Source organism: Erpetoichthys calabaricus, chromosome 10 (genome assembly GCF_900747795.2).
Source record: "Erpetoichthys calabaricus chromosome 10, fErpCal1.3, whole genome shotgun sequence".
Lineage (NCBI taxonomy): Eukaryota > Metazoa > Chordata > Cladistia > Polypteriformes > Polypteridae > Erpetoichthys > Erpetoichthys calabaricus.
The window spans coordinates 78,171,046-78,184,832 of record NC_041403.2 but is presented as its reverse complement, the minus strand read 5'-3'; the positions used below and the strand labels follow the sequence as shown (position 1 = coordinate 78,184,832).

Sequence of the window (13,787 nt, the reverse complement as noted above, 5' to 3'; positions counted from 1 at the left end):
TCAGACTCTCCAGACAGCTGAGTGCTTATTGTAACAGTGGTCCATACACACCTGGTGCCTTAACAGAGAGTTCTATTGCCATTTTCCTGCTGGGTAAATGTCATTAGAAGTCATACTAACAGCAGAATGATGCTTGACTATGTTGTGTAAAAAATTGTATAAGTTATACACTACAGGAATATGTATGTTAGACCTTATATATGTATGTTGTAAGTTAATACACAAACGCTTCTTTTAGATTTCTTAATTTTTCTTTTTTGTGATTAAATTATATTAATTAAGTAAAGATTACAAACACTAATTGTGGACAGCACTGAAATACAATAATTTTAGAATCATGGTGCCCAGCACCTAAGTTTACACCTTAGAGGATAGCTTTGTGGAGCAAAGAGGAAAAACATGGACACTCCGTCACAGCTCACTTCAGTATGGCTTTGGACAACTCACGGAATGGATTGCATTTTTATAATACAGGAGCTGGATAATTCTAATAATGTAAGATTTCAAACTTTGCTTTCCTTAAATTTAAGGACAACATAGCAGGGATTTCAAGCAAGAAGATATGGCTGATTTAGCAGTAATTGTACCCAATTGCTTCTGCTAGAAAGTAAAAAGATTGGAAAAGTCCAAGGGAAAATAAATTTGGAGGGAGGGAGGTTAGAAAGGAATTTTGTAAGAAGTAACAGACAAAAGAAACTTTGAGGTGCTATGCCAAAAATCCAACTGTACAAGAAGATGCCTAGAGCTTGGAAGAACAAAGAAAATGCAGGGGATCAGCAGAAAAGCACAAAAGTGTGAGGAGTTAAATACAAATAGTGTGCACATTTTAATGAGATATGTTGGTGATTGGGGTTCTGAAATCTCAAAAATCACATCCCAATTAAGAATAGTAGAAGAGGGAAGATCACACACCATTGCTTAGGAAGTGTTTAATCAGATTGACTTTCCGTCTTTCTTTGTCAAAATAGATAGATAGATAGATAGATAGATAGATAGATAGATAGATAGATAGATAGATAGATAGATAGATAGATAGATAGATAGATAGATAGATAGATAGATCTTTATTGTCATTGTCACTTTTACAAAGGAACAACGAAATTGAAGGTGTAAAATGTGTTCCGTTTCAGATTGTCTTATAATCTATTCAGTCCTCTGTTTCCAAACCAGTATAATACAATTTATTTAGTGATAGTAGGCTGAAGCCTATCCAAGCAGCTCTTTTAGCAAAGCAGTAATGAACCATAGGTGCAGCACCACTTGCAGTGCATATTCACACCCACTCAAACCTGGCCAGTGTAGAGTTACCAGTCAACATAACACACATGTGTTTAGAGTATGGGAAGAATACCCATGTGTACATGGTGTAAAAATACACACTCCCCACTGAAACTGGACTTGAATTTGAACACAGTCTTCTGCACAGTGCCACTGTTGAATTTCTTTTAGAATAATCCCTTTTTCCTCCCTTCTTTCTAGGTTTTCAAAATAACATTTACTTAATAGGCTAACGCCTTTATCCAAGGAGACTTACAACATTCAGTGTAGATTTGGTTACATTTCTTTTGTTTTTCCAATTGGAACATGGGTAGATGAAGTGACTTGCTCATGATCTCACAGTATCAGTAGAATATGAACCCACAACATCAGGATTTGAAGTCCAAGGTCTTAACCACTATGCCACAATGTCTGCCTTCCTTGGATAAAGGGGTCAGCGAAATAAGTAAATGTAATGTGTAAGATATGTTTGATACCCTTGTAGCTAGCCTCATTTTAACTTTGGTGTTGTGGGTTTTTCCCTTTAGGAAACCTTTGCTGCAAGCCCCTATTCAGACCCTGTTCAGGTTGAAATGTACAAAGAAATTGCAAAACAGCAGGAAGAGCCCGAAATGCTGTGGGTGATGGGACCTGTCCTTGCTGTGATTCTGATCATCATCATTGTCATCGCAATCTTGTTATTCAAAAGGTGAGGATTTGCCTTAGTTTTGTGTAGATTGTATTCATACCTAATGCAGTTGTTAATTTAAAGACAAGGTTTAATATGACTAAACATCAGACAGTCACAGTTCATTTTAGAGTCTCTTAGCCAGATATTGATAAGGAAACAGTTGTGTGTACTTACCATTCATCTAATGCTGGCTGAGCTGGAAGATCTTTAGGCAGCGTGAACATGTTTACTTTTGTTTGTCAAATCGTATGAAGGAAAATCCATGTGCCATGTTGACTGAAGAGTAAGTATGGACCTTTTGCAGCTGGATCTAAGAAGACAGTTGAAAATGTATTTAACATTAAGCTATATTTTATTACCAGAGCTCATCTTCTGTACTTTTTTTCCAAACATTTTGGTGACTTTCCCAAAGTAATGCTTTCCTTTTCTTCTGTTTTTGCTTACACTTCTATCCTGTTAATTGATTATTTTGTTGAGTTGAAAGAGGTTGAGCCTTGGTTTTGTTATGGAAATCGCTAACATGGAAGAACCATTATCCCCCGGAGTTTATAATGCAGTTAGTAATTAAGAAAGGTAAAAGTAAATTACAATTTAAAAAAACCATCAGATACTTAATCCCTTGTTAATAGCACGTTGGGTCCCATACGATTTTCACCTGCAGCTTCGTTCATTAGCATAATTAGCAGGATGCTGCAGTATGTTGCTCACTGTCAGCTGTTACGTTCTCCCAGGTGGTCATCTTGCATTTCCCCCAAAATGGCCAAAGCAAACTCTATCCTCCCCAATGCATTATTTTAATAAAAGAATTTTTATGATGGGAGTTTAAAATAAAATAGTTAAAGATTTCAGGTAGCAATGGGGATTACATCTCAGGCTCTGCAAGATTGTGTTCAAAAATCTCATTTTCTAAATGTCACGCCAGGCATTTGAATAAACCACAGTACACAGCTAAGTGAAAAGCTTGCATGTCAGGTGTCATTTGTCTTGAGATGAACATTCAAAAGCAGATGCTTGCTGACATCTGTAGGTGAGAGAGAGAGAGAAAGTAATTTAATCTCACTTGTCTTTATCTTTGTTCTTGCCTCCCGTTGGATACAGCAAACAAGAAAGGTAGGATTTCTTGCACGTGTATGTGCTTTTTTTCTGTCATTTCACAATTATGATTGTTTTGAAGTTTATGAAGGTTATTTTGTGTGTGCATGTTGAAAAGTATATGTGTTGCTTGGAAAGGAAATGCTTCCTTACATGCAATTTAATCAATATAGCTCTGAGATGCCCTGGGTTCTTTCTCTTTTCAAGAACAGCGGCAGAAATAAGATTGCTTGTCTGCTCACACAAAGGATGACCAATTATCTTGCGATCTAAAATGGCCCCCTTTTTTTTTTTTTTTTTGAGGGAGACACCTGCTGTTCAGATCAATTTAAACCACAAGATTGTTCTCTGTAATTTGTGAATACATATTTCAAGGTCCCTTTTTTCAGTTAATTTGTATTTTTATGTACCTGATTACACTATAGTATATCATTTAACAAAGCAATCAGCTTTGCAATCCTTAGAATACAACTGGCCCAAACAAGAGGTCAGACAAAGAATGAACCAAAATTAACTTCCTTGATGGTTCACATAAAATCTCTACAGAATCTGTCCTGCGTAAAGGATTTCTGTGCCACCTCCTTGTTTCATGTTTTGGAGACGTGTTGCCTGGCGAGTACCTTTTGGATATTTTCGCTCATGTAGTAATGTCATAATGAGACAACAATTCACATTGAAGGTGTAACATGGCCCTATCGTCTACATGTTAAATGGTAGGGATCAGGTGTGATGTCAATTGGATGGCATCCATGTGTTTGAGAGATCCAGACAGACTATAACATAGCAGTGGAAACTGTTATTTGAAACAGGAAAGTGACAGTGGTTTACATAGTCAGATTCACCTCACCTCTAGACACAACATTTTGATTCTCAGTAAGAAGTCATTTATCTAGACAACATGGATAGGTGTGTGCAAAACAGATTTAATAAATTTAGGAGGATCTGTACAGTGTTTGAAAGATTAGTGCCCACTGGTGAGATAGTCTTATTGGCTGGGAAAAGGAGAGCATGCCCAGAGACATGATTGGGATAAATGGCCAGAATGAGTGACAAATTCATTGGTTGTCCACAAGAACACAGTGTATATGAATATTTTTGCTCATGAAGAGTGCATCATAAAATTTCATCTTGGCTTAAAATTCTATTACCTCACTTTGTAGTTGTGTCATCTTAATTTATGCTGTGTTCTGGAAGTTTTAGTATAGAGTGGTATTGATCTACTATCTAAAGTATCTATCTATCTATCTGATCACTACTTGGTGCTGAATTGGCCACCTAGGAAGTACTGTATTTTATTAAACTGATTAACACTAGAATTACCAGAGTCTACGAAAAAATTCGTAGATCCGGCCCACCTTAAAACCGTTCTCACCTTTCTTTCGTCTTCTAAATGTGCCGATTAAGATGAGCCAGCAAGCAGCCGGCTATTCCATCCCCCACCGTCGCAGAACGTTTGCTAAGTTTTCCCAGCTCATGCCTTGTTTGATTATCTGGGAGTGACTGAACTGCCAGAGTTTTAAAGTGGAAATAATAGATCGTTATTTGGAACACACGCATTTCATGTGTGTTCCGTTTCTAAAGTAATCTGTGTAAACACATTTTTAAAACAGAAACATTTTTCATATTTTAGTAGTAAATGACAAAATGTAGGCATAAACTATATAATATATGAAGCCTGAAGTCCAAAGATCAAGTAAACACTTTCACAAAAGGTTAAAGAAAAAACAACAGTTTCTATAGAGTAGTGATAAGATTTGCTGACTTGTAATCAAACGTCCCTGGTGTAATCAAGAGTCCCCGGTTCGATCCTGACTCACTCCTATATTTGCTGTTTTCAGTAATGAGCTGCTCTTATTGTTAATATTATATAGTACACACATACACTTGGTTTGCGTTTGTAACACATGGTGTACATTAATAGGACTTGTAAAAGTTTCCGTTTTTTTTTTCACTTTTATTCTCTCTAAATCACGATCACGATACATACTAAGTCGCGGATAGTTGACACAGACTGCTCAGCCAATCAGTGCACAGCAGGCCTGTTGCGCCTTAGAGACCCGAGTTTGATTCCCCGCTGGAAAGAAAGTGTTCTTTTTTTTTTCTTTTTAACCATATAAAGTGGTATGCACTGTCAGTCAGTCAGATCGTTGTATTTTGGGATGCTCCTTTTAAAATATTATTTTTAACAATTGAGACTGCAATTAACATGAACAAGTGTCTTTATAACTGTTATTATATAATATATATAAAAACAGCTAAGGGGATAGATAAATAGCTATAGCGCATCTTTATTTGATCCAAATAAATAACATGCAAGCTGATTTATTTACTTATCTTCCTACAGCATAAAGTCATAAGTGAACTGTTGAGCTTCCTCTGTCAGATCGTCAAGGGCATGCTCACAAATTACACGTGTAATGCCACGAAAAATACCTGCTGACACTTTAGTACGCGAGCAATGGTACGAGAATGCAGTTAGACTTTCTTTGGGCACATACACCATGCTAGTGTTTAGATCTGGACGGTGTAGCGTTGGCGAGCTCTGTAAGCCATGCTGTTTCTTTGAAGGACAGGTGATTGGCAGGATGACGCCGGACTTTCGCCTTTACGCCTGGTGCAGTTGCGTTGTTCTTATATGTGAGGGGACATTTTAAGGTGGGACGGATCTACGAGTTTTTTCGTAGGCTCTGGTAATTCTAGTGTTAATCAATGTGTGTGTGTTTTACAACAGATAATACAATTGATATAACCTGTGAAATTCCTAACTATAGATAAAGATTTTCAGTGAATGGGCATAAAGAAATTACATTTGGCGTCTGTTTATATCAGTCGCCAAACGTCATTTCCAGAATATTGAGTCCAACTGATTTGTTTCCATTCACCTGTCCATTGTGCATGCATTCAGTCAAAATCAGGCCACAATGAGCCCAAGTCTATTCTGGCACCAGATCTTGTAAGGAAGGAATTCCAGAAGCATGAACTCATATCAGTGAAACTCTCAAAGTCTTCAATTATCCTTGCACCATGAACAATATGTTCCCTGGAGGGAACCCTCAGAAAAAAGAAAAAGAAGAGCAAACACATTCCACAATTGAAGCTATCCGGAACGCTAGAAATAAAACTAACATCAGTCATTGTGACAAAGCAATGCCTCGTTTTCAGAGATTTTGCTGGTATTTTTGCTTGTTTAGTTATCTAAATGCTATATTTTCTCCTCATTTCATCCATTCAGTCATAAATCCACATACTCTTGTTTTTCATCCGCTCTCCTCAAGTGTTTTTTTTTTTTCTTTTCACTGTTTAGGTCTGGATGTCTGCTATATTGACTGTGAAAATTTTGAATATCACCAAATTTAGGGTCTAATAAAGCTAAGTTTGGTGAATGCCAAATAGATTTTCAGTCCTTTACTGGTGGCACTTGGAATTCCTCTTTTGTGCCGACAACTATGCTGATTCAATATCTGAGGTATTATTGATGTTAAGAGTTGCAGAAACTCTGTAGTCAAACATAAAAGCTGGATAATTGGAAATGAATAATCTGGCACATTATGCTGGATCGGACAAAATTTAAAAGATGGAATTAGAAAAAATAATAAATAATACCCATCTGTTAGAACCTCATCTATTAAGAAATATTAGATACTAGACAAAGAGCCCGTTTCGACAACGTAAGATGAAATGGGCACAAGTTTGTGTCAGCAGTGTATGAAGAACAAATAATAAGTAATGAAGAAGTTGTTTTGTAATGATTGTAGTCTGCTTTACTCATTACTGTACAGGCTTGTACTGTTAGTTGAAGAATTTTCCAGGCCTATAGTATAATATTGAATGATGAATGTTCTAGTATAATATGGAATAGTAATTAGTATAAGCACCACAAACCTGATATAGGTGTATTGAATGAATGCGTAATTGAATCAGAATGCGTAATTAGGCCTGGAGCTGTAGTCGACATCGCCTTTCAGGCCTCTAGAGCTTTAATCGAAGTCGCCTTTCTCTTTGAATTTTTGCGGCCGTAAATCTGCCGCCTGCCACGATGTTAGGGTTGGATGTCGGTCTTGTAAGGTTTTTCAGGCAGAAGGCGACTGCGCAGAAGGCTTCAGACAGACGTGAGTGAGGAGGCAGGCGAATTATGTATTAAGATTCGATAAGAGATATTGTTTGATAGAACCTTGCCTACTGTATACATAGGAGCACTTTAACATATACAGGCATTTGCATTTCGTAGCTCTTTTTTCATCTGTTGTTGTGTTTCAGGGAACTGCAATTTGACTGGGGAAGTTTAGAATGCGGAATCAGTCCTACCCATACCTGGCTGGTACAGTCTGTGCACCTCAGCCCCAAGGAGTAGGACAAGAGCCGATGTCTTCCTATGCAGTTGATCTGGCAAGAATAGTGAAATTTGAAAAACTACCCAATGAACTCAATTTGATAAATACAGGTGCAGAAAGAGTGTAATTATGCAGTGCTGTATAATCGGACCGTTCATCTAATAATTACAGCATGAACATGGTGAAATTTAGTCAAGATTCAGAAATTGAATGTGTAACAAGGCAGGATTCTGAATACAAGTCACTGCATTTAGATTAAAGACGAATTTAGGCAGAGCTGTAAAATCTTTAAAAGGCTATGTAAGACGTTATATTTTCCTACTGCTTGAGCAGCTCTGGGACTCTGGAGTGCTATGTACCTGGAGGCATTTTAAATAAGCTCTTGAAATGCAGGTAGCACTTCTTGTAACAATATCATTTCTCAGATCCAATTTATAGTGCGCCTTCTTAAGATATTTTTTCCTTTTTCATATTCTGTCACTTGTTTCTTTACGGGCACCCATTTCTACATAATGGAAGTGACTTTCTGAATACAGGAATTTATTTGTAACCTTTATGATTCTTTTCACTTATTCTTTCACTTTGTAATATATATTGTACTCCTTCTGTGAATTCTCGTCTCTTTGGTTATCTAGATGGCAGTTGATTTTGTAATGTATTCTAACGATTATGCATCTTTGGTTTGTACTGCTTTAGAGAAGGCCATCTATTTGCTTGTCACTGAGCTATTGCTGTTGCTTTGCTAATAAAATATAATGGGGAAAAGGTAATTAGTTTTGTGCCTTGCACATTGACATGTATCATTGGAGTGATATTAAGGAGAAAAAGTCCACCGATATTATCTGACAGAACTATCTAACAATAATACAGGGAACAGCAAAGAAAATCTGTACAGCTTGTTGTCAAGATCAGCAAGTCAAACAAATACCTCTGGCTTTTTAGCCTTTCGTGAATTTGCTCAGGTGCTCATTTGTGTCATTTAATTTCAGCAGCTAGTGAAGAAGAATTATTTGATTGAGGTAATTAGCTCCTAACTATGTGGCTCTGTTGTTCACCTTCTCTATTAGGAAACGTGCTTCGCCATCCACTAAAGATGATCACTCAGGAGGTGTTAAAGATTCTCTGCTGTCTCACTCTTCTGATCCTGTGGAGATGCGTAGACTAAATTATCAGACTCCAGGTATGATTTCTGTGATATTTTATAGGTCTCTGGGAAAAAAACCTTGCTATTCAGAATTGATTAGGATGGAGCTGGTTCTGTTTTTTCAGTAATGTATTTTTAATAAATGAAGGTCTTTCATTGTCTTGCTGTTTTAACGAATGAGTAAAAAATGACTTTTTTGCATGATTTTATTACTGGCATTTAAACAATTTAATTCTTTTTTTAGCTCCTTTGAACTTTTGGTTTGTGTTTCGTTTTTTCCAGTATTGTAGTGGAGGGCCAAAGAAAAGGAACGTATACATCTCAAATTGATTGAATAGCTGCAGCATTCTTACATAATAATCAACTCCCAAAGCACCACCTTCAGATTTAAGAGAACAAATAGTGCTAGTAACATTTTTGTGTATAGTTTACATGAGACGCTGCATTTCATGTCTTTATTGGTTTATTGCTATGAGTTGGGATCAGCCTGTTGAATAACAGAAAACACAAGACATTAAGAGTTGGCTCTGCAAATGAACACCTTTGTGTGTGTGTGTGTGTGTGTGTGTGTGTATATTTACATATATTTATATCTTTATGTGTATGTATATATATATATGTGTGTGTGTGTGTGTGTGTGTGTGTGTATATATAATATATATGGAAGAGAAGGTCTGTGATACGGTTTGCATATTTGCAGCTGGAGATCCACAAAGGGAAAAAAATGAATCACGTATCATAAAGTAGTTTTTATTCCTGTGCTTTCAACCCCTACCAGGGATCTTCATCAGAGGATAATGCTTAGACTTACAAGAATCAAAGGCAATATATAGCAAAACATTACGGGCGGGGGCGGGGGCTTGGGGGGGGGGGTATTGGGTGTACAGTTTATTTATTATGAACGTGATGATCTTAAGTTTGCATGCTGGTTTTATGTCCAATTGTCTGTTGATGGCGTTCTCATTTGATAGCCAAGGTTCGGCCAGCTCTCTGCCAATTTTAGTACTGGCCTTAAATTTTACTTGTACATTGTCCCAGTTAAATGTATGTCCTGTTGATTTAGTATGCGTGTAGATCAATGAAAGTGAGTCCTTTCTTCTGACGGCATTGCGATGTTCCTGTATACGTGTTGCGATTCTTTTTGAAGTTTGTCCTATGTATACCACTGAGCAACAACTGCATGGAATGCTATAAACTGCGTTTCGTGTTTCTGCTATCGATTTCTTGCTTTTAGCATTAAAGAGGACTGTGCACAAATTGTTCGTGGGTTTGTGTGCTATTCTGATGCCTGACTTGGTCAGGATGCGCACTGTACCTTCAGACACCTTGTGGTGATAAGGGAGTGAGTGCCAGGTGGGGTGGGGGTTCTGATTCAAGTCGATTGTTTGCTGAGTTTTTTGGCGTCTTCTGTGTAATCCCCGATTAATGAATGTTTTTGAGTATCCGTTTGAAGTGAAAAGATGGAAGAGATAGCGTCTCTTATTCATTTTTGTTTCCTTCGTATTACAATGGATGTGGACTCTTCCGAATAGATTTTTTAACACAGCTCCGTTTATGAGATACCGGGTGGTTGCTGGTGAAGTGTAATATCTTGTCCGCCCACAGCAACATTTAACTTTTTTTAATAGAAAAGGGTTGTATAATGTGCATAATTTACCAAAAACACCAATAATTTTTCTAATGTACTAACCAAAAAGTTATAAAAAGTGCCTAGCCTACCAGAAACAACAATTTCATACTGTACTCACCATTTAAGTTGACATCTTTGGCTTGCAGGAAGGAAGGAGGAGGAGAATGAAATGGAAGGTGGTTATTGTTTGGAAGGAGTTTCTCTTATACAAATCTTTTCTTTGTAAAATTGTCGAGATGGTGGATTTTGACATGCTGTACATATTAGCGAGATCGGTCACATGAACGCCACTCTCATATTTCCACACAATTTCCTTCTTCATTTCGATTGTGATCGCTTTCTTTACCTTCGTTACCTTCGCTTCCTTCCTTAGCAATTATCGAAATAAATTACAGTGATCCCTCGCTATATCGCGCTTCGCCTTTCGCGGCTTCACTCCATCGCGGATTTTATATGTAAGCATATTTAAATATATATCGCGGATTTTTCGCTGCTTCGCGGGTTTCTGCGGACAATGGGTCTTTTAATTTCTGGCACATGCTTCCTCAGTTGGTTTGCCCAGTTGATTTCATACAAGGGACGCTATTGGCAGATGGCTGAGAAGCTACCCAACTTACTTTCTCTCTCTCTCTCTCTCTCTCTCTTGCGCTGACGTAGGGGTGTGTGAGCAGGGGGGCTGTGTGCAGCTGCTTCCTGAAGGACATGCTGCACAGTGCTTCGCATACTTAAAAGCTCAAAGGGCATGTATTGATTTTTGACTTTGTTTTTCTGTGGCTCTCTCTCTGTCTCTTCCTGCTCCTGACAGAGGGGGTGTGAGCTGCCGCCTTCAACAGCTTTGTACCGGCGGTGCTTCGCATACTTAAAAGCCCTATTGATTTTTTTTTTGACTGCTTGCTTTGCACTCCTTTGACAAGGAAGATATGTTTGCATTCTTTTAATTGTGAGACAGAACTGTCATCTCTGTCTTGTCATGGAGCACAGTTTAAACTTTTGAAAAAGAGACAAATGTTTGTTTGCAGTGTTTGAATAACGTTCCTGTCTCTCTACAACCTCCTGTGTTTCTGCGCAAATCTGTGACCCAAGCATGACATTCTAAAAATAACCATATAAACATATGGTTTCTACTTCGCGGATTTTCCTATTTCGCGGGTGGCTCTGGAACGCAACCCCCGCGATGGAGGAGGGATTACTGTATATAAATCACTGCACTGACCAAAATTACGTCCACAAACACATGTATCTGGGCTCCGACTGACACTTACAAACACTCTCGTCTGTTTGTTTACAATCGCACAAGCGGATACATGTGACCGCATTCGGGTTGTAACGCAAGATGTTGGTCATAATTCAAAACAAAAATTTTGGTCATAAAGCAAGTTGTTCGCATGTCAGGCGGGTCGTATATCAAGGGTCGACTGTGTATATATATAATATATATATAGTAACAAAGGCACTATATTGCGCCCGACACAGATCGGACATGGGAGGCACATATAAAAATAAATAAACTTTTATTTTCTTCAGCTGGATGGCACGTCTTCCCCGTAATCCCCCCAGCCACAACACAGTCCCAAACACAAGCACTAAAACCAGAACACTCCTGTCTTCTACCACCACTCCTCCACAAGTTTGGTGCTCCTCCTCCCGACTCTGGCCATTGAGAAGTGGTTGCTGGCTCCTTTTATGGCCCACCCGCAAGTGCTGCAGGTGCTTGATCACCTGTTTGCAGTTGCACTCCCAGGTGGGGCTGAAGAGTCGTCCACTTGGGCTCAGGAGCCCACGCAGCACCCCCTGGCGGCCACCCGAGATCCCAACAGACCGGTGGAGAACTCCATCTCCCATGGAGCCCTGCGGGAGGCTGAGGCACCGCTCCAACCCAGGGGGGCAGCCATCCAGCATCCAGTGGGAGGTATTGCACTGTCCAGGGCTGCTCCCCCTGAATATATATTGAAGGGGCGACCCGGCCCTCCGCCACAGTATGTATGTGTGTGTGTGTGTGTAGGCTATATATCTATATATATGTATATATATATATATATGTATATATATATATATATATATATATATATATATATATAATATGTATGTATATCCATCCATTGTCTCCTGCTTATCCGAGGTCGGGTCTCGGGGGCAGCAGCTTGAGCAGAGATGCCCAGACTTCCCTCTCCCTGGCCACTTCTTCTAGCTCTTCCGGGAGAATCCCAAGGCGTTCCCAGGCCAGTCGAGAGACATAGTCCCTTCAGCGTGTCCTGGGTCTTCCCCGGGGCCTCCTCCCGGTTAGACGTGCCCGGAACACCTCACCAGGGAGGCGTTCAGGAGGCATCCTGATCAGATGCCCGAGCCACCTCATCTGACTCCTCTCGATGCGGAGGAGCAGCGGCTCTACTCTGAGCCCCTCCCGGATGACTGAGCTTTTCACCTTATCTTTAAGGGAAAGCCCAGACACCCTGCAGAGGAAACTCATTTCAGCCGCTTGTATTCGCGATCTCGTTCTTTCGGTCACTACCCATAGCTCATGACCATAGGTGAGGGTAGGAATATAGATCGACTGGTAAATTGAGAGCTTCGCCTTGCGGCTCAGCTCCTTTTTCACCACAACAGACCGATGCAGCGCCCACATTACTGCGGATGCCACACCGATCCGCCTTTATATATATATATATATATATATATATATATATATATATATATATATATAAATATGTATGTATGTATGTGTGTGTATATATATATATATATATATATATATATATATATATATTATTTTACCAAAATGTAATGAATAAAAAGTATTTTTGGTTTAATGTTGATGGATGGTGTGGAGAAAGCTTAAAGAGGAAAGAATGCAGTGTTTCTCATCCGTGTACAGCTTTGTATGTTTATGGCAAAATTATTAAATCTAATGCATTAACTAAATACTTTTGTGGACACTTTAAATGATCATTTCCTGTTTTTGACATCAGAAATTCTTTAGAATATGTTTAAAATGAGAATAAAAATTGATCGGAAGTAAGTGTATCTAAAGGTGTTTTAAACATCTTTTCAGCCAATTATTGTCATATTTTAAAGAGGATTTTGTGAAATTTAATGGAAGCACTGTTAGTAGCTTTTTCATTGTGGCTCAATCTGATGTAAAGTACTGTACAGACCCCATAATGAGAGTAACCATTTTAAATTTTAGTAAAAATATGGAAGCATTAAGATTGCTTTTTGTGAGTGTCCCTGTGTCTCGAATTAATTATATTTTAACTTAGCATGTATTGGAGGTATATTTCTTTAAAGGTATTTTTGGACAGCCAAGGTACTGCCTTAGTGTAATTTGGTATATTTCGGACTCATTTCGCTTTTTTGCAGATGATGTTATATTTAGAGTCATTTGTTTAGTTTTTTGAAAAAATTAAAGTTCAGAAAGATGTTATTTTGCAAATCAACAAAACTGATCAGTACATCTCTTACATGAATATTAGAAACCTAAGAAGGTCTTGGACGTATGCCTCTTACTGACTTCCACAATAATGTCATAGTTGGTTCATCACACTTACTTGAGGCACTACAAACTGGATATTTCGCTATCGCCATCTGTCATGGTGAATGCTGACAATAGCCAGTGGGCTAGATTTCACCCTTAAATGCTTTGTT

General features: G+C 38.5%; 1 protein-coding gene across 14 annotated transcripts in view; it reads left to right on the top strand.

Annotated features, from left to right (window-relative positions):
• The window catches only part of ptprfa (protein tyrosine phosphatase receptor type Fa), a 589,562-nt gene that overhangs the window by 516,055 nt on the left and 59,720 nt on the right, over nucleotides 1-13,787 (top strand). For all 14 annotated transcript variants that reach the window (XM_051933282.1, XM_051933291.1, XM_051933287.1 and 11 more), the window contains 2 exons: nucleotides 1,806-1,966; nucleotides 8,439-8,551. In XM_051933282.1, the coding sequence (XP_051789242.1) occupies nucleotides 1,806-1,966; nucleotides 8,439-8,551 (274 nt within the window). The remainder of the gene's footprint in view (nucleotides 1-1,805; nucleotides 1,967-8,438; nucleotides 8,552-13,787) is intronic.